This window comes from Ovis canadensis, chromosome 1 (genome assembly GCF_042477335.2).
Source record: "Ovis canadensis isolate MfBH-ARS-UI-01 breed Bighorn chromosome 1, ARS-UI_OviCan_v2, whole genome shotgun sequence".
In the NCBI taxonomy this organism is placed as follows: domain Eukaryota; kingdom Metazoa; phylum Chordata; class Mammalia; order Artiodactyla; family Bovidae; genus Ovis; species Ovis canadensis.
The window spans coordinates 273,774,181-273,795,305 of record NC_091245.1 but is presented as its reverse complement, the minus strand read 5'-3'; the positions used below and the strand labels follow the sequence as shown (position 1 = coordinate 273,795,305).

Genomic DNA, 21,125 nt, shown 5'->3' with positions numbered 1-21,125 from the left:
CTGGGGAGGCCTTACAAATAGCTGTGAAAAGAAGAGAGGCGAAAAGCAAAGGAGAAAAGGAAAGCTATAAGCATCTGAATGCAGAGTTTCAGAGAATAGCAAGAAGAGATAAGAAAGCCTTCTTCAGTGATCAGTGCAAAGAAATAGAGGAAAAGAACAGAATGGGAAAGACTAGATAGAGATCTCTTCAAGAAAATTAGAGATACCAAGGGAACATTTCATGCAAAGATGGGCTCGATAAAGGACAGGAATGGTATGGACCTAACAGAAGCAGAAGATATTAAGAAGAGGTGGCAAGAATACACGGAAGAACTGTACAAAAAAGATCTTCACGACCCAGATAATCATGATGATGTGATCACTAATCTAGAGCCAGACATCTTGGAATGTGAAGTCAAGTGGGCCTTAGAAAGCATCACTACAAACAAAGCTAGTGGAGGTGATGGAATTCCAGTTGAGCTGTTTCAAATCCCGAAAGATGATGCTGTGAAAGTGATGCACTCAGTATGCCAGCAAATTTGGAAAACTCAGCAGTGACCACAAGACTGGAAAAGGTCAGTTTTCATTCAAATCCTTAAGAAAGGCAATGCCAAAGAATGCTCAAACTACGGCACAATTGCACTCATCTCACACACTAGTAAAGTAATGCTCAAAATTCTCCAAGCCAGGCTTCAGCCATACGTGAACCATGAACTCCCTGATGTTCAAGCTGGTTTTAGAAAAGGCAGAGGAACCAGAGATCAAATTGCTAACATTCTCTGGATCATGGAAAAAGCAAGAGAGTTCCAGAAAAACATGTATTTCTGCCTTATTGACTATGCCAAAGCCTTTGACTGTGTGGAACACAATAAACTGTGGAAAATTCTTCAAGAGATGGGAATACCAGACCACCTGACCTGCCTCTTGAGAAATCTGTATGCAGGTCAGGAAGCCACAATTAGAACTGGACATGGGACAACAGACTGGTTCCAAATAGGAAAAGGAGTACGTCAAGGGTGTATATTGTCACCCTGCTTATTTAACTTCTATGCAGAGTACATCATGAGAAACGCTGGACTGGAAGAAGCACAAGCTGGAATCAAGATTGCCGGGAGAAATATCAATAACCTCAGATATGCAGATGACACCACCCTTATGACAGAAAGTGAAGAGGAACTCAAAAGCCTCTTGATGAAAGTGAAAGAGGAGAGAGAAAAAGTTGGCTTAAAGCTCAACATTCAGAAAATGAAGATCATGGCATCCGGTCCCATCACTGCATGGGAAATAGATGGAGAAACAGTGGAAACAGTGTCAGACTTTATTTTCTTGGGCTCCAAAATCACTGCAGATGGTGATTGCAGTCATGAAATTAAAAGACGCTTACTCCTTGGAAGAAAAGTTATGACCAACCTAGATAGTATATTCAAAAGCAGAGACATTACTTTGCTGACTAAGGTCCATCTAGTCAAGGCTATGGTTTTTCCAGTGGTCATGAATGGATGTGAGAGTTGGACTGTGAAGAAGGCTGAGCACCGAAGAATTGATGCTCTTGAACTGTGGTGCTGGAGAAGACTCTTGAGTGTCCCTTGGACTGCAAGGATATCCAACCAGTCCATTCTGAAGGAGATCAACCCTGGTATTTTTTGGAAGGAATGATGCTAAAGCTGAAGCTCCAGTACTTTGACCACCTCGTAAGAAGAGTTGACTCATTGGAAAAGACTCTGATGCTGGGAGGGATTGGAGGCAGGAGGAGAAGGGGACGACCAAGGATGAGATGGCTGGATGGCATCACGGACTTGATGGACGTGAGTCTGAGTGAACTCTGTGAGATGGTGATGCACAGGGAGGCCTGGCGTGCTGCGATTCATGGGTCGCAAAGAGTCAGACATGACTGAGTGACTGAACTGAACTGAACTGAACTGAACATCCTTTTTCCTGCCACAGACTCTTAATGTTGAATAAAAATATTGAATGACATTATTATATAAGCATAGCGATGAATGACTAGTGTTAAAGTTTCCTAAATACCTTACGTTCTCTGGGCAAAGGACATTTGGGGATTAAATTTTTATTTTGTATAAAGATTAAGAAGTGAAGAAATTGGAGTAGAACGTTAAACACCCAACCAGTAGAGAAAGAAACAAACATAAAGGAGCGAAGAAAAATAGATGAAGTCAATGAGATATTTGAAAAGAGAAGCAAAGAACAGATACGGCAATCACAGAAAGAGTGAAGTGTTAGAAATCAGATACACCAGTAACAATAAACGTACATAGACCGAACTTGTCATTAAAGACAGAGAATGATAAAATGGATTTCTAAAAAGTACTCCAGAGTTAGTTATGTACTATTTACAGAAACATCCGACACAGACAAGGAATGCCGGTAGAGACGGGAAAAGATACACTAGCCAAATCACAGCCAAAATAAAGCTGACAAGATGGAAACAGAAAGCATTACTAGAGAAAACTGATAGTTAGCACATGATAAAAAGTATTTACATTTATGAAGAATGTATGATGATAAAGCTGAATGTACCTAATAACATAGCCTCAAAATACATAATTTACACAGAGAAATAGCCAGTTCACTTTAGTGAGAGATTTTAATTGGCCTTTCTCAGCTTTTGATAGATCAATGACATGGAAATTATGTGTGAATTACTAATTTTGATCTAGTGGTTATTTATAGAAACCTGTACTCAACAATTAGAAGCCTTCTTTTTAATCACTCCGAGGGCACTTGCAGAAACTGACCGTGCCATAGGAGTAACAACCATTATTCAAAAAATTAATATCATATAGACCTCATTCACTGACAAAAGTACAATAAAACTAGAAATCAGTAATTATTAAAACAGTGACTGAACCGCATTCATCGTTTGGAAATGAAAAGATTCAGAAGTAACCTTGACTGTAGGCTCTTTACTTAAGCTCAAATTTCAATTTCTTGAAGCTCAAATTTGAGCCAATTCTCTTTTTCAGGCTTCTTTATAAATGTAAAATTTGTTCTGATGAGGCGGCAAAATACTAAATCTTATTTTTGCAGGCTTCTGAGTGTCTAGAACAGCAGACTGGCAGCCTCGCCAGGGTCTGGTTTTATAAACAAAGACCTCATAGGCTTGTGATATGACTTAGAAGTGCAATTTATTTTTGTTGGTATTTTTTCATGACCATGAGTGATTTTTCTTTCTGAAAGCCAGTATTTTACATTGATACTGTTCAAGAAAAATGACACTCAGGACTTATCACCAATTTGGTTCATTCTTGGGTGGGGCAAATGTCTCAGAAACAGAATGCTTGCCTATATGAGGTATTTTGTTTCGAGAAGGCACGATAGGTCTTCAGCAATGCAGTATCCTTTTGCTTAATTTAAATATCTACTTAATATTTTCCTGGCAGCAGTAGAATTCTACTAAGTCAGAATCCAGTTTCAGGGAAATGTAAAAAAAATTTCAACCCTAATCCTACCCACTGCTTGTCATCCCCTCACCTCTCACCACTCCCGCCTAAACAGTGCAAATCTGCTTTGCTTTTATTTATTGTTTTAATCTCCGTTTACTGAAATAACATTTGTAAAACTTTTGGATATTAACTGTGTCATCTAAAATACAAATAAGAGGCTGCAGAGAGAGAGGTGACTTTCTTTTTTAACCCTGTACCATGGGGATTTACCATTTTGATGTCCACGCGTTGTGGAGACTAGACATAGATGTTTTCAAAACAATTGAACTGGAGGGCTGAAAACAAAACAACTTATCTCTAGCGGCTTGTGATTCCTCTGCCAGAAGCACCTCCGAAAGCTTCTTAAAATGAAGTGATAAATCAGACTTCTGTGTTGAAAGGAAGAGGCTTCCCTTGTGATAATAGACCGTTTATTTCAATTTAGCAGAGTTTGCAATGCAGATCCAGTGTGTGGATGCATTATTGCTCTGTTATGTGTTATTGTTGGCAAAGTGCTTCCACATACATTATCTCATTGACTTTTCTCTTCCTCTAACATTTCACTTAATTACCCACAGAAAAAAAGAAAATTCTAGAGAGTTTGACCTTTGCATCTAAGGAATGGTTGAATCAGAACCCAAATATGAGTGTTCTGGCTCCTGATAAAACCTTTTATTTGATCACCAGATTTGCTATCCTGGATGTGAATTAAGACATTCATTGATTCTTCAGATATTTTCAGTGACTCTGAAATTCCTAAATCATAAAGTCCAACCTTCTTAGCAAGATCTTCAAGGTTCTCTTTGAAAGAAAGAGAAAGTGAAGTCTCTCAGCCGTGTCCAACTCTTTGCAACCCCTTGGACTGTAGCCCACCCAGCTCCTCTGCCCCTGGGATTTTCTAGGCAAGAATGCTGGAGTGGATTGCCATTTCCTTCTCCATCTGTCATCGTACTGCAGTCAAAATCCTTTTTGTTCGTGCAGGCTCAAGCCAAACCCTTCTGGTGAAACTCCACCCCCCCCCTTTTTTTTGTCCCCTGATTGGGATGAATTGCTGCTTCTCTGTACTTCCACATCCTCCTTGGATAACACAGATTTCATTCCATTTCGTGGGTCATCTTCATGGCTACCTCCCTCGGTAGATTGTCAGCATCTTTGTCTTGGCCACCTCTGAATCCCTGCAGTACTTGTGTATATCATAAATGCTTAGTTAAATTCAGCTTAGTCTAAGGACTAAGACTGTCGGTCTTAAGACTAAAGTCCTATTGGTCTGTGGAATGTACACATTGTTTCATAAATGTCTACCGACAGGTGAATAGTAGTAAAGAAGGGTAAAGAAGATATGGCACCTATATGCAATGGAAAACTACTCAGCCATGAACAGGACAAAATAATGCCATTTGTAGCAACAGGAATCCAACTGGAGAATTATTATACCAAGTGAAGTAAGAAGGATAAACGTCATATCGTATCACTTATATGGAATCTGAGCTATGACACAAGTGAGCCGATCTAGGAAACAGAATCAGGGACATAGAGAACAGACTGGCGGTGCCATGGGAAGGAGGACAGGTTAGGGATGGACCGGGGGTTTGGGATTAGCAGATGCAAACTGGTATATACAGAGTGGGTAAGCAACAAGCTCCTACTCTAAGTGCAGGGAACTATAGTCAATATCCTGTGATAAACCATAATGGAAAAGAATATTTGTATGTATAACTGAATCACAGTGCTGTACAGCAGAAATTAACGCGACCTTGTAAGTCAGCCACACTTCAATTAAGAAAATAATGCCATTAAAAAAAAAAAGAAAAGAAACCCCAGGCTCAGTCATGAGGTTAGGAGACAGGTTCTGAGCTGCACCACTCCCTGGGGGGACAGAGGGTGTGTGATCCACCCCTGAACAGAGGCAGAGATGACCCTGGGTGGGAGCTCATCCTGTGACCCCTCCCCTTTCTCCTTCATACGCATAGTGGGGGACTGGGGAAAGAGGGAAGACCTGTTGAATCTTCTGGGACCTTGTGAGCTCCCTTCTGTGATGGCAGGGTTGGGCGGAAATAAGAAAACTTGGCTGATCCATCATGGGCCATGGAGGAGAGCCAGAAGCCTCTCTCCTGGGTGCTCTATGGAGCTAAGGGTGAGCTGAGACCCCACACACTGACTTGAACCCTAAAAAAATACCCTTTTACAAAAGCGGCATTTATGCCTGGCCCAGGGAGCTTGGGGAAGCCCAGGGTGGGCCCTGCTACTGGGCCAGGGACAGCGCCTCCTGTCTTGTCCTCACGTCCCTGCCCGGGGAGTCACTGTCAGCTCCTAAACCTGAAGAGTGTGGAGGACAGATACCCAAAGGAGGCGGTGAGTGTAGGCGAGGGTGCAGGAAAGGTGAGTCTTCAGCCTGCGGGTGGTGTGTGGGCATAGCCGGGGTGTGGGTTCAGGACATGACTGCTGGGTGTGTGGGGATGGACGGTCTGGGTGGAGGAGAAAGCTGGGAATGATGCTTAGGAAAACCATAGGGCCCGGGAGCCTGGGGCCATGTGCTTCAGACTGAAGAGTTCGGACTTGACCCTTGCAAGCCACTCCCTGCGGAACACCCGTAGAGGCGGTCTAGAATAATGGCGCCCCAGAGACAGACTGGAAAGGAGCGTCCCCATTCACTCTGTCAAGCGGCCATATTTTCATATTCTGTTTTTAATATTCTTTGCTCCTAAATGTATAGGGCAGAGGTGTGGCGATCAAATTCCAAAAGGATACAGGAGTAACCTGACTTGGTGTAGTTCTGTTCTTTTGCGATGAAACAACTCCCATGCATGAACTGGATAAAAAAAGTAGTATTAAAATTTTATGAAAATGTCATAAAAACATTTTAGCAAATGTAAATGTGCAGTCCTTTGTAGGATCTTGTTTTGATTTTGAAACACAGAGAATATATATACATATATATACATATTTTATAAATAACTGTTTAACCAAAGTATCACATGTTCATTGTAGAAAAAAGATAAAGTTGAGTGAAAAGAAAAAAATTTAAATCTCCATTGCCTTTTGCTCAGACACAATAATTGCCATACCAATACCTATCTCTTGAAAGTTCTTTCCAAGGATATATTTGTATTTCTTTGAAGAATATAATTATACGACCAAAATGTTTTCAAAAATTTTAATCTAATTTAAACATTTTTTATATCAGTAACTACATTCAGCAGTGTAATTTTTCGTCTCTAAATATCACAAGAATGTTCCTAACTGTACAGCAAATTAACTAGTTCTTTTTTTTGTGGGACATTTAGGGTGTTTCCAATGTTTGGCTATTATAAACAACACTACAAAGAACATCCTTGAAAATAAATCATTGCGCACTTCCTGTATGATTTCCTAAGGGTAAATTTCTAGAAGTGGAATTTTTAGTTCAGAGAATACACACAGTTTTTAAAAGGCATCTGAAAAGTACTGCCTAATTGACGATTGGGAAGGTTGTAGGGATTTATGCTCATGCCAGCAGGACAAGAGAAGGGCCATTTGACAAATCTGGGGCAAGAATTTAGCGGTAATAGTGCAGGTCAAAGAGAAATTGGCCTCTGGGGTCTTGCATGAGATTCCCTTTAAGGAAAATTGAAAGAGCCATTGCAACCTTGAGCTTAGCTAGGGAAACCAATTAACAGGCACACCAAGGGATTCTGGAGAGAAATTGGCCTTCTTTTGGCTGTCTTCCTAAGGTGTCACTTGGCCATGGTAATGTGAAGCCAGCAACTTTCAGGACGATATTTATGTATCATTTTCAGAATATGTTTCCACCATTAAGAGAAGAAAATGCCTTCCCAGAATGAACTGATTTCTAGGAAGTAGTTACACCAAAGCATAGTCCTTCCACGGGTTCTATACCCAGTGGTGGAATTTACAGGAAATGACTTGGGGACCCTGTGGAAGGGAGGACCTTCTTTCTAAGAGGGCTGTTTCACTGTCCTCTGCATAGAACTAAGGAAAGAGGACTTGTATATGATTTGTTCCTATATGATGAGGAATCATGGCATGCCATGAGAAAAAGGGAGGGGAAAAAAAAAACTTTCTATGGAGACAGTCTGAAGTTCTGAACGTTTTCTCCGTGAAAGCAGAATTCTGACCTCATGGCAGAGAGCCATCTGAACTTCAATGACTTGGATGGAGTTAACATTCAGTTTTCACAGGCTAACAAAATGTTTCCATGTGGTTGGATTACAAAGGCGTAGGCGTACCTTTCTGTCAACGCTGCCATTTGAGCTTTTGTAGGTATTCTATGCTTTGTAGCAGAACCAGATATCTTAGTTAGGCATGGGTCCTGTGACCATGAATTCTGCATGGAGGTACTCACCTAGGCCAGCACTTCTGCAGGCTTCATGTGGACATGGGTCAGCTGAGAATCCTATGAAAATACAGACTCAGATTCAGCAGGCCTGCATGGCACCTGGGGGTTCTGCATTTCTAATTAGGGGTCCCAGAGAATGCAGAGGCTTCCAGGTCCTGTGATCACACTCTTAAGGAGTGAAATCCGGGAATAGATGGTCTGAACCACATTAGAATTACCTGGACAGCTTTTAACAACTGATACCCAGGTTGCCCTCCTGCGGATTTCATTCAGCATCTCTGTGAGTGAGAGCAGGCATCTGTAGTATTTTGGGGTTTGTTTTGGTTTTCTTTCAGTCTCCTCATGACTCATGTGGAGCCCAGGCTATGGACCAATGCAGATTCCTTCACATGTGGGTGGGGAGGGGGATGCAGGGGTCTTCACTGATAAGTAAATTGGGTATATTCATGGGGAGGGGGTGTGCAAGAGCTGCTTAAATGATGAACTGTATCTCCGTGGATGGACTTGAACACACCCTGAAAATACAGTGCTGAGGGCCAAAAGCAAATCAGATGTCGTTTATATTAAGTTGAAAGGCACACAACAATATGTATAGTGGATACAGCAAGAGTGTTCAGATATGTACAGGGGCGATGCATGTAACATTTCAGGATAGTGGTTTCTCCTGGGGTGTCCAGGAGGGCAATGGGCCGAGGATGAATTCTACTGGAGTCAAAATGATTCCTTTCTACTGAGAAAGATGTGAGACCATAGGGGGGAAACAAAAGAAGGGAGGGAGGGGGAGGCAGAAGGAGAGTGAGAACGAAAAGGAAAGAAGGAGGGAAGGCGGAAGGGAGGAAGGAGAATTCTGGCGGCACGTGACTGGCTGGCTGTTTCTCGCCATTACTCTGTTGTTTCTGGAATACAGAGTGTATTCCAACAGCACATCGGATGCCCATGCTTCAGTTCAGTTCGGTCGCTTAGTCGTGTCCGATTCTTTGCAACCCCATGAATTGCAGCGCGCCAGGCCTCCCTGTCCATCACCATCTCCCGGAGTTCATTCAAACTCACGTCCATCAAGTCAGTGACGCCATCCAGCCATCTCATCCTCTGTCGTCCCCTTCTCCTCCTGCCCCCAATCCCTCCCAGCATCAGAGTCTTTTCCAATGAGTCAACTCTTCTTATGAGGTGGCCAAAGTACAGGAGTTTCAGCTTTAGCATCATTCCCTTCAAAGAAATCCCAGGGCTGATCTCCTTCAGAATGGACTGGTTGAATCTCCTTGCAGTCCAAGGGACTCTCAAGAGTCTTCTCCAACACCACAGTTCAAAAGCATCAATTCTTCGGCGCTCAGCTTTCTTCGTCCACCTCTCACATCCATACGTGACCACTGGAAAAGCCATAGCCTTGACTAGATGGGCCTTTGTTGGCAAAGTAATGTCTCTGCTTTTGAATACACTGTCTAGGTTGGTCATAACTTTTCTTCCAAGGAGTAAGCGTCTTTTAATTTCATGGATGTAATCACCATCTGCAGTGATTTTGGAGTCCCCCAAAATAAAGTCTGACCCTGTTTCCACTGTTTCCCCATCTATTTCCCATGAAGCAAATGGGATTCCAGAACTATTAAGCTAGAAAGTGATAAAAGGGTGGTCTCTTCCCACAGCAGATGTGTCCACTCATGATGATCTGAGCCTCGTGGCGTGCCTGCCCTCTCCCAGCCTGTCCAGAGACCCCCAGACCTAGGTTTTCATTCCACATGGGAAACAGACACAGAGGAGAGAAGCAGTCTCTGGGGGTCACGGCATTGAGAGACGCAGGGATTAGAAGAACTCTGGCCTTTTGTTCTTGGTCCCGATGTCTCCTGGTGCTCAGGGACCCCAGGGAGGGGTCGCATCTCCCAGTGAGGCATACTGGGTACCCTCCAGCTAGGCTGTTTGCATGGGGTGCTTTCAACTTATGTTTCCGTTGAGGGGGTCGCCTGCCCCGTCTCCCCAGGGCCCTGCCCTCCTAGTCCTATGGGGGTCGCCTTCCGTACATGGCGACCGAGCGTGACGACACTGCCTGCATCCTGTGGGTGTTTGTGCCTCAATTGTGGAATGTGAACACCCCCAGCCAGCTTGCCTCCTGCAGGTGTGAGTGAGTTGCCAGACCAGCTTCTCTGCAGGAAAAGCGTGTGGCTGATGCCTTTTGCCTAGAAACACTTGCTTGCTGGGAGGTGCTAGGACTCACGTTGACCTACATATCATTTCCAATTCTGTGGTCAACATTTTCCAGCATTTCATACAAATATTGTATGTTTTTTTGTTAATATGTAATTAACATCTTTCTGATATATGTTGTTCTTTTTTTTTCATATAAAGACTCCAGTATTTTTTTAAGGAAAGTTTTCATTGATTCTTATTCATTTTTTCTCATTGTTTTTTAAAATTTATTTTTTCTAAATTTTATTTATTTTATGGCTGTGCCATGCAGCATGTGGGATCAGGTATCAAACCCAGGCTCCCTGCTTTAGAAGTGGAGAGTCTTAACCACTGGACTGCCAGGGAGTCCCTCCCATTTTTTTTTTTTAAATTGAAGTTTGGTTGATTTTCATTGTTAGGTTAGTTTCAGTGTAGAGCAGAGTGATTCAGATATTCTTTATTCAGATCAATAGATGAATAAATAAAATAAAAAGAAATGAATAAGAAGAAAACCTTATCCCTCCAGGAAACTTTAGGTTAATTGAGCAACAAGGAAGCAAGTGGTATGACGCATCCTACACTTCCAGGATAATTCCCTTTAAACTTTTTCAATACCTGGTCTTAGCATTGACATCGGTGTTGTTTTTGATTGACCAGCATCCATTCCATCCTTTTGGAGCAACTCCTTGATGTTTCCTGGAGCCCCCTCTCTCTGTGGTCAGTCCACGTGGCTCAGTCTGACTTAATCTTAGGCTTCCTGGGTGGACGTGTAATTCAGACCTGATGAATCAGCACAGTCCGCCTCCTTGACCATAGTGATTGGTTCAGGAATGGCCATGTGATTCAAGTTGGTCCAGTGATTCTCAACCCTAAAGAGTTTTAGTGAACTGTGGAGAAGAGGCTCAGAAGCTCTTTACGGAAGTTGTTTAGCTCTTTAGGATGGAAAACTCAAACCAGCAGGGCCCAGCATATCAAAGGAACCAGTCAGAGAATGAAGCCAGTTCAGAGGAAAGAGAAGCAAATGATGGAGAGACTTGAGTCTCATGACAGTGTTTGTGTTCCTGGACCAAACCGTGCCTGAAGCTAGTATATCCCCTGGACTTTTCAATTATGTGAGTCAGCGAATACCCTTATTTGCTTAAACAAAAACAAACAAAAAAAACTTCCTTTAAAAATAGTAGTCTCTGAGCATAAGTCAGTTGTTCTTCGGACATTCTCCTTGGACTGTTCCCTGAGCCTGGCTTGAAAATTCTGGAAGAGTGGCAGGTGATGCTCTGGAAAGCTGTGGCTAGTTAGAGATCCCACCTGGGATATGGCTTGGCCCCAGGAGTTTGTCTTCAGGCGTTGATTAAATATTCTTCCGTCCCCTTTCAGATCCCACGCTATGGAGTACAGACCATGTCCGGCAGTGGCTGGAGTGGGCAGTCAAAGAATACGGGCTTCCGGACGTTGACATCTTATTATTCCAGAATATCGACGGGAAGGAGCTGTGCAAGATGACCAAAGATGACTTTCAGAGGCTCACCCCGAGCTACAACGCTGACATCCTCCTGTCGCACCTCCACTACCTCAGAGAGAGTAAGGCGGTCCCCAGTCCCCACGAAGAGCACTGTCTGAGGTCCTTCTTAACCTCAGATGCAGAGGATTTAGCCCCAACCTGATTCCCGTTAGGATCTGAGAGAATGCTCAGCAGGTGATGACTTAGCCAGATGCGGAGTGAAAGTGGCTCTTTTATAAGAAGCAGCAAAGTCACCGCTAGTGTTCAGTTGCTCCTCCAGGGTTCCCCTGGCCGAGAGGATCACATATCAGAGGGAAGCAGAGCTTTACCCGGTCACACGTTATTTCATCTCCGTGAGGTCCAAACAGGAGAAACTTTACCGTAGGGCTCCTACTTGATGGGAAGTATGGCGTTTATCTTCCCGAGAGCCAAACCAAACTCCCTTGCATACTGGAACACAAAATGAGGAGCGTTTTTGCTTGGTATCTTGAGATGTGGCTCAGCCTGCCAGAATGGGAATGGCATCTTGGCAATGAGAGGCATGAATCTACAGAGTCTGCTGCATGCTTAATATTTCAAAGGTCAAGCACAGTCAGAAGGAGCTAGTCGAGACAGTGCAACAGTGGGTGGTGTGAATTCTTTGGTGTAAATGCTTTGCCTGGCATCCCTGGATTCCATATAGGCCCCCATCTAGGTTTTAACATGCTAACTGGTAGCAGAGCCATGGAGAGATTTCCAAGCAGCCCATGATATTTAGGGTGGGGAGTGTTGGGGGCGGGGGGAGGGGCAGATATTTTCTTTCTTCTTCTTCGTTTTTTTTTTTTTTTTAATTTTTCAAGGAAGGTAATTCTCTCTCTTTTTTTCATTTGGATGTTGCCTTTTTGTTTTGTTTTGTAGCACCTCTTCCACATTTGACTTCAGATGATGTTGATAAAGCCTTACAAAACTCTCCACGGTTAATGCATGCTAGAAACACAGGTAATGCTGGCCCCGCCCCTTGCCCCCAGGACAAGCGTAGGCTTTTGTTTACAGGTCACATGCTTTCCAGGTGGAACAGGAACAGCCAGTGCATCAGGAAGGCAGATGGCAGAGGTGGATGGTGGAGGGGTCCTTGGTAGATCAGGGCTCTGTGTTGGTGCTACCGCAGCCTCTTTGGTCTCTGAGTACTCCCCTGGTTTTCTTGCCAGTCAGAGGATTTCTTTCAGCCGGGATATGTGCAGGATCAGCTTCTAGCCATAGCCTCAGCTCACTTTGCTGGTTACTGTCTGTGGCTGTGAGCGCTCCAATGTGCCCTGTGCTGACTGTAGAAACTAAAAGCATGTCCTGTATAAAGGGGCCCTTCGCATCCTCCTTTTTCTCCTTTGAAAATTAAAGGCTGAGAACTCAACACTTTAATTTTTTTTTTTTAAATTCTTAAATGAGTATTTACTAGGACAAGCAGGGATTATACTTGTCCCTTTTTGGTAAAGTTTTAGGCCATTTGACTTGACTTGTATCTTCTTGCACAGACCTTGTACGTTTGCAAAAGGCAGTAGGAGGGAGTGTTGGTTGCCTCTGGGGAGCTTTTGTTGCAAGGGAGGCTATGTTATGATTTTGGAAGGTTTGAAGTTAGTAACTAACCAAATACCTGCTATTCCATGTCTTAACTATTGATTCTACATCTTATTAATATTTATTTCTCTTTTTTTGGCCTGAGCCTGTTAGAGTTTAACATGATGCTTCTTCCTGGCTAACCCTTCTCCTCCCCTCCCAGTAAAGGCTGAGAGTAGAGGCTGGGCTTTCTGTGGATGAATGTGGTCCTGGCGGCATCCCTTTTCTCCATTGTGATGGAGACACTGTGTAAGCCTGACCACAGGCTGCTAACCCCACTGTATCATTTTCCCGGGACCCTCTGCCACCCCCAGGCTAGGGAGAAAGCCATCGAGTGTTGGAAGGATCAAGAAACCCCTCATAAGCAAGCCAGCCAGTGCACGGTCAGCCCACACAGAGAAATGCAGCCGTTTCCCAAATATTTGCCATGTTATTTTTAAACATATAATATGAGTGAGTCCAGGCTTGAGTATAGCAGGGATTGCTAGTTGATCTCTTGAGCTGGCCCTCAATGTTCAGAACATTATGTTTTTATTCTGAAGTTTAAAAATTGCTTCGAATTGATCATACACTTTTCTGATGTAGGTTACACAATAAGCTTTTTAATAACCTTGTGGCCAGAAATAGCAAGCACCTTAGACAAAGTAATTCCCCTCCCTTAAGAAATGCTTTGAAAAGACACACACTTTCAGGTAACTTCATAGTCATTTAAAAATTCTTTTTAGCAAGGAATGAAAGTGTCAAGGAAGCTCTGATTTCATTATTTTTGTCCTCACTAAACATAGAAGCAATCGAAAAGCAGAGTAGCACATTCCAAATGGACTGAGCTGGAAAACAGGGAATTTTGTCCGTTAACAAGTTGAGCGTTGATTGAGAGAGAGAAAGGGAAGACAGGCTTGTGAACAGAGATGTAGATTCATTTAATTAGATCCATATATTCTTTGGCAAAATAGTTACAATTCTTTGATACTACTTTCCAAGGGCTCTGTAAAAATGTTTTATGGATTTTTATACAATTTGAAAAATGAAAACACCCAGCAAAGAGTTGTTCTAAGAAAGCTAGCTTGTGGGAGGATGGAGAAACACAGGAAGGGGCTTCAGGAGGAAGCTGAATAATCCGAACCCAAGACCTTGTATGCCAAGTGGAGCATCCCTTCCAGCTTCAGCAAAGGTTTCTGACCCGCGTCCTGTCCCTGCTCCCCAGATCAGGTGTGGCTGCTTCCAGGAGGCCGCCTGCCTTGGTTGTCAGGGGGAAAGTAGGCTAGGCATTGTTGCTGAGACGGACAACCACGGCAGCAAGACCTTCACGTGTTCTGTCTTTCCTTTTGTCTGCAGGGGGTGCAGCTTTTATTTTCCCAAATACTTCAGTATATCCCGAAGCTACGCAAAGAATTACAACTAGGCCAGGTACGAAAACACCCCTGTGTCATCTGTTTTTCTTTTTTCTTTTTTCTTTTTTTTTGAGACATCCCAGGATGTCCCGTGAGATGCGTGACCTACGTCACGTGATACAGCTGATCTTGGATGGGAGCTCTAAACAGTCTGACTCTGCCTCTGTGGATCTGGAGCCTAGAATCAGTCAGACCTTTCCGCTCAGAGATCACAGGGACAGTCCCTCCCTCAACTGCAGGCTGGCAAGCAGGTCAGCCCGTTCACCAGCTGCTCTCAGACACAGACGGGCTGAGAAGTCATTCCCAACGCCTGTCCGATTTCGAGTTTACAGAAAGATGTAGTATCGTCCATCCATCCTAATTACATAACCCGGAACCAGTGGCGTCCCCCTAACACAAGTGGCCAGTTCCCAGCTGTCACGAGAGCCAGTCTTTTGGAGCAGAAGCATGCAATCGATCATATTTACACCTGAATCTTTATGTCTTTCCCAATGACTTAATTAGCTTATTAACTTATGTGTCATTCATAAAAAAAATATCAGTAGTTATCAAGGGCCAATTCATGCCAAGTGCAATGTTAGATGCTGGGGATCCAAAGATCAGCCAGACTTCAGAGAGCCCCCTGTCTTCAGAAAGCTGACCTGGCCATTCCCCAGGTGCCCACCCACCCTCCTGAGTGCCAGCCATGGGGTGCAGTGGGGAATGAACCCACGGCACACAGCATAAAGCTCTAGATGTTTCAGTAAAGCCACCTAGAGCCAGAACAGACTCACACGCGTAATATTTAACCTTACAAGTGAAGTGCCTGGAGCTGGAGGGGCAAAAATGGATGTTTAATCTAAAGCACTGATCTTGCAGTAGAAGCACTACCTCTGACAATAGCAGCTGTGGGAGCAGGAAGGGAGAATTCCTCCCTCAGTTTCTTCCTTCAGGAAAGGGATGGGCCATGTGTGCTGCAATGGAAGGGCCATGTACTAGAGGAGGATGGAGTGTTGCCAGGTAGAGAAGTGCAGAGGGGTTGGCCTTGGGCAAGCATGGTCCCATCACCTAAGCCCTCACTGGGATGTACAACCCCACCAGCTGGATGACATGAGCAAGCCTCATAGCTGAGGAATCGTGACTCAGGGCTGTGGGATGATTTCTGCCTGTTCACACATGGATGCAGAACTCCCATCCTCCTTCCTAGACCCAAGCTGTCGCTCTCCAGCTTCTGGCATCTGTCCAGGCCACCCAAGTCCCAGTGTGACCTGGTCCCAGGCACCAAGCTTGAGGTTGCTGTTTCTCCCCATCGAAAAAGATGGGGGACCAGTGAGCTGACTAGCATAGGGAAAGATGCTTCTCCGGGTGAGGACCGCTCTGGTACTGTGACTGAGCCGGCGATTTTCTGTCCTCTGACCTCATAAAGTTTTCTCCCCGTCCCTCCTGAAAAGCACAGCAGAAAAGCTCAGCCAATGTGCTTTGTTATCTCTGACGCAGACCACGTAATCGTGGACAAGACTCAGGATCTGCAGTGATCTAGACTGGCTCCAAAGGAACCCACCGCCTGTGCTGCAAAAGGAGCGTCAGAGTGCGCGTGTCATGCTAGGTCTAGACGTGCCTGAGCTGACTGCCAGTAAATGCACCTTTGGGAGGTCATGGGAAGTATAGGAAAATCATTCTGATTTTGTCAGTGTTTTAAAGAAGTTCCCACGCAGAAGCAGAAGCTGCCTGTAAACCTTTGGCCAAGGGTTGCTCATTTGTTTGTCTGAAGAGATTTTGTGGATGTGTCTGAGTCTCAAAAGCTGGGGATTGTGAGCTGGTGTTGGGATCGTGGGGGCATGTGAGTTGGCTTAGTGTGATGGGGCTACATGTTGCTTCACAGACAGAACAGTAGGTCTTTTGACTTCCCTGGGGGTCTGGTGGTCAGACTATGCGCTTCCAGTGCAGGGGGCAAGCATCTGATCCCTGATTGGGGAGCCAAGACCCCACATGCCGCTTGACTCAAAAAGAAAAAGCAGTGGGCCCTAGAGTTTCTTTTTACCCTATTTGAGGATGTGGTGGATTTGGAAGAGGTCCTTTTCTTAATATTATAAAATTTTATTCATATTTTTATATTCTCATTTTAAATTTGTTTTTAATCGGAGGATAATCGCTTTGCACTAGTGCGTCGGTTTCTGCCATGCATCAACATGAATCAGCCATGGATGTACACGCGTCCCCTCCCTCCTGAAGCTCCGTCCCCCCGCCCAGCCCATCCCGCCCCTCTAGGTTATCGCAGAGCCCAGGTTCTGACTGCCTGCGTCATGCAGCGACTCCCCACCGGCTGCCTGGGTTACACGTGGTGATGCATCTGCCTCAGCACTGCTGTCTCAGTCCGTCCTGCCCTCTCCTTCCCCCGTCTGTGTCCACATGTCTCTTCTCCGTGTCTGAGTCTCCACTGCTGCCCTGCATGCAGCCTCATCAGCACCCTGGAGCGTCCAGGTGTGAGAGAGAAGAGTGGCAGGGAGGACCATGCTGGGAGGACCATGCTGGGAGGACCATGGCGGGACCCATGGGAGAGGGGGTCCCTGGGAATCTGACCATGTGCCTGTGGTCAGTGGGTTTCTTTCAGAAGAGGTGGTTGCTGACTCTTTCCTGGGGAGAGGTCCTTGGGGATAGAGGCCTGAGTTCCCATTGCCCTGTGCCCTTGGCTTTCAGCGTCCGTCCGAGTCTCTGATCTCACACCCACGGAGACAGAGGACTCCTTCCTCCCATCCATCTGTCCTGCCACATCTGATGCCCTGGTGCTCCCTCCCACTTGCTTCCTTTCCTTCCTTCTCCAGCCTCCAGCCCTGGGCAGCCTGCCCCACCCTCCCTTCCCTCTTGTCACGGTCGGTCTCCCCGAATCGATCCTGTATTCCAGGGTTCCTTTGCGGCCTGCCCTGTCCTGTGGCTGCATCCTTTCAGTCCCCCCCACCCACAATCAGCCGGGACCGCCCGGTGACCTTACAGGATAACGCACGATGGACAACATACTTTGTTCATGCCTCAGCCCCCCTCCCTTATTATTTGTTTCCAAACCGTCCTGATTCAGCGTGCACCCTCTTGCTTGATCCCTTTCTTGAATTAGCATGTAGATGAGTCTGTCCACTCCTCTTAGAAAATGCTAGCACATGGGCAGATCCGTTTACATTCTTTTTTTGTGATCGCATTCGTGGTATCACATGCGTTTCTCCGAGAGTCAGTTATTATTACCAGAAGTCCTTTCCCCATCTTCTCCAGAGGCACCCTCCTCCTTTTTTGCTGAGTGCATGCCTTTTGGGGACGATGGCCGTTTGAGGCCTCAAGGGGCATAGAGGCAAGTCTGACTCAGGGAAACTTGCAGGCTGGTTTTTGATCTCGCGATGTGAGCCCTGCCTGATAGCTTCGGAGCAGCGTATGGGAAAGCTCTGGTGTAAGCCCGGGACGATCTGTAACCTGCCCTCTCCTCCGTCACCATGGCAGCCCATACTCCGCGATACACATCTCGGATGCTGTTGAAAGAGACTGGAGTCAGGTCTGCAAGTGCAGCCTCGGCTGTGGCTTTTCAGCTGGGGCTCTTCAAGCGTTTGTGGGAATCTGTGATGGTTCCTCCTTCAGGGTTTGCAGTGCAGTGCCCAGCAGCACCTCCAGTCACAGCAAGACCACGCAGCTGATGCCCTGTCTCCTCAGAGAAGCCTGCATCACAGCACATGGCTGAAAATGCATGCTTGCCTTTGCCCTGACTCTGCTATAACCACAGACCTGCAAACCTGGTTGAGAAGGCAAGGCGAAACGCACCCCCGCCACCAGATCTCCATGCCTTTGCAGAGGAGTTTAGAAGATTGTAGGGAGAGCTGAAGGAGAATGGGAGAGGGTCATTTCATCATGGTAGTAGGCGTTACTCTAAAAACCCCATGCATTAAGTAGGAGTTTAGATATTGGTTTGGGGCCATAGCTCTTGGTCTTTGTGTCTTTGCCGTAAACATCCAAGCTCATTGAGAACTGGCAGAATCCATCCTTTCACATCCAGCACAGCCAGGGACCTCCAGGGTTGCTTCATACATGTGGCATGGGTCCTGCAGAGGGAGGGTAAGCCCTCTCACGATCCAAGTTCTGGTCCTTTAAAGTGGTGGGTGGACTTGAAGAGGGCTAGCAGGGCTGTTCAGTGATCCTGATGAAAAGAGAGCATAAAACTTGGTGAACCTAATCTTGCAAGAAGGACAGCAAGGATGCTGTCTTACTTCATTGATGTCTAGAGGAGGGAGCAACGGTGGGGAGGAGTCTCTTTCAGAATCAGGAACTGATCTTGTTGTTGCCATTCAGTCACTAAGTCATGTCCGACTCTGAAACCCCATGGACTGCAGCACGCCAGGCTCCTCTGTCCTCCACTATCTCCCGGAGTTTGCTCAAATATATGTCCATTGAGTTGGTGATGCCATCCAACCATCTCATCCTCTGCTGCCCCCTTCTTCTTTGGCCTTCAATCTTTCCCAGCATCAGGGTCTTTTCCAGTGAGTCAGCTCTTTGCATCAGGTGGCTAAAGTATTGGGGCTTCAGCTTCAGCTTCATCATCAGTGCTTCCAATGAATGTTCAGGGCTGATGTCCTTTAGCATTGACTGGTTTGATCTCCTTGCAGTCCAAGGGACTCTGAAGAGTCTGCTCCAGCACCACAGTTATCTTACCTCCCAGAATATAAGCAAAGGTGCTGGGGTGAAGGAGCCAGCAATAGTCACACTCCATCTTTGTAGTTTTGTGGGTTTTAGTCTAAATCATGGCAGAGAACATACTTCTTTGGTACCTTCAGCTGCCTCTGGAATGGTTCTTATAAAGCTCAGTTTTAAAACACAGTCTGTTAAAGAAATAAAAAGAGCAGAACCCATGCCAGAAAGCAGCCTTCCCTGGCACAGACCTGCTGCCAAGTTTATGAGTTAATGGCCTTGAAGATCAAAATGGACGAGAAATGAAGGGTGGGTTGAAATGACCACCAAAAGTGACATGTAAACTGTGTTCTTACTCAAAGTCTTATGATCTACTAATCCATCAGGGGCAAATAGCAAATGTACACGGTGTCATAATTTTTCAAGCAGCCAAGGAGCAAAACTGCTCAAAACTGGCTCTGCTTCGAGGTGGTGTAGCTCCTGGCGAGGTCACTGAAATGGTCGTCTCTCGTCTCAGTGAGGCTTGGTTCAACATTCCCCAATGTTACATCCCACAGGAGGGGGCTTGGGGCCCCCACAACACATGATCAGTAGCTGATAAGACAGCCCCGGGGCAGAATTTCATGAACAAAAACAAAACTCCACTTATCTTCCATGGCAATATGCTCATGAGCACATTAATCATTGTTCATGTAAACATCTCAAGTTCTTGGCTAAGAATCAGGCTTGGAGTTGTTAGGTCCTGACTGATTTTCGAGGCAGGATGGGACACGGTTGTGCCCTCTAAGAAGGACTTCATGAAGACAGAGTTTCAAAATATTTTTCTATTCATGGCTTGATGCTTAATTTCTTCCAGGTACATTTCACGGGCAGTCTTATGTTTAAGATAGCAGCAGACTCACTGGCTGACACTGGCTACTAATTCCATTCGTGTTCTCATATTTCAGGCAAAAGCATTCAATCTAGAACTTGGTCCTCTCATTTATTGGCATTCGCAGACTCGGATAGCATTTCTGAAATAATTATCTGTAGGAACACAGGTTTGTAGAAAAGAAAAAAGGAAATTGTCTAGAACAGGCTTTCTTAAACTTCAGCATACAGCCAAGTCAAGTGAGATCTTGTTTTGAAATTGAAGTATAGTTGATTTAGAATGTCATATTTTCTGGTGTACAGAAAAAAGTGATTCAGTTTTATATATATATATGTGTGTGTGTATATATATATATATATATATATACATATATATACCTACACAGGAGAAGGAAATGGCAACCCACTCCAGTGTTCTTGCCTGGAGAATCCCAGGGACAGAGGAGCCTGGTGAGCTATGGTCCACAGGGTTGCAAAAGAGAGTCAGACATGACTTAGCAACTAAACAGCATCGATATTCCATTGCACATGTGTAGCATGTCTTCTTTATCCGTTTGTCTGTCAGTGGACATTTAGGCTGCTTCCGTGTCTTGGCTATCGTGAGTAGTGCTGCTATGAACAGTGGGGTGCACGTGTCTTCTGGTTTTCTCCCGACATATCCCCAGGAGTGGGATTGCAGGTCATATCTGGTAAAATGCAGATTCTACTTCAGTAGATCTAGAGTGAGATTCTGCGTTTATAACAAGCTCCCAGAGGTTACCAGTACTGCTGGTCTGTGGAGGAACGAGGACCTGGAACATATTTCTGAATTCTCTTGCTTTTTCACTCTGTAGATAGAAGCCCTGTTGTCAGTGTGACTGTCTGCTCCTGTAGTGGGCTAAGATACTGTTACAATTGCCCTCCTAGATTTTTCTTTCTGAGACAGTTCTCAAATTGAAACTCTGGCTGACCATTTTCTAGACCAAACGCAACTCGATGAGAATCCGTGTGCAAATGCCCCCAGCGATGTAAGTTGAAATTTAGTGGTAAATTGATAGCAGCTGCAGATTTAACTCCCCTGTGTAATCCCACCATCAGAAAAATGAGAATCCAAGGGACTGGGTGGGAAACTCTTCCAGTCCCCAAATACAAAAATGCCAGTGGAGAGGGAGTGGTGCAGCGCAGCAGCAAAGAAAGTGATCAAACTCAACCAAAGCTCTGGAGAGTAGGATTTCACAGACCAC

At 45.1% G+C, this 21,125-nt stretch overlaps 1 protein-coding gene and 1 long non-coding RNA gene across 7 annotated transcripts in view; one reads left to right on the top strand and one right to left on the bottom strand.

Moving 5' to 3' along the window:
- Nucleotides 1-21,125, bottom strand: part of LOC138428229 (uncharacterized) — a 1,104,918-nt gene that overhangs the window by 894,557 nt on the left and 189,236 nt on the right. The gene's annotated exons all lie outside the window — the stretch shown is intronic.
- Nucleotides 1-21,125, top strand: part of ERG (ETS transcription factor ERG) — a 323,311-nt gene that overhangs the window by 288,090 nt on the left and 14,096 nt on the right. For 4 of the 6 annotated variants that reach the window (XM_069568494.1, XM_069568502.1, XM_069568508.1 and 1 more), the window contains 3 exons: nt 11,290-11,493; nt 12,311-12,391; nt 14,339-14,410. In XM_069568494.1, the coding sequence (XP_069424595.1) occupies nt 11,290-11,493; nt 12,311-12,391; nt 14,339-14,410 (357 nt within the window). The remainder of the gene's footprint in view (nt 1-11,289; nt 11,494-12,310; nt 12,392-14,338; nt 14,411-21,125) is intronic. The other 2 variants (XM_069568516.1, XM_069568525.1) reach the window with 2 other exon arrangements.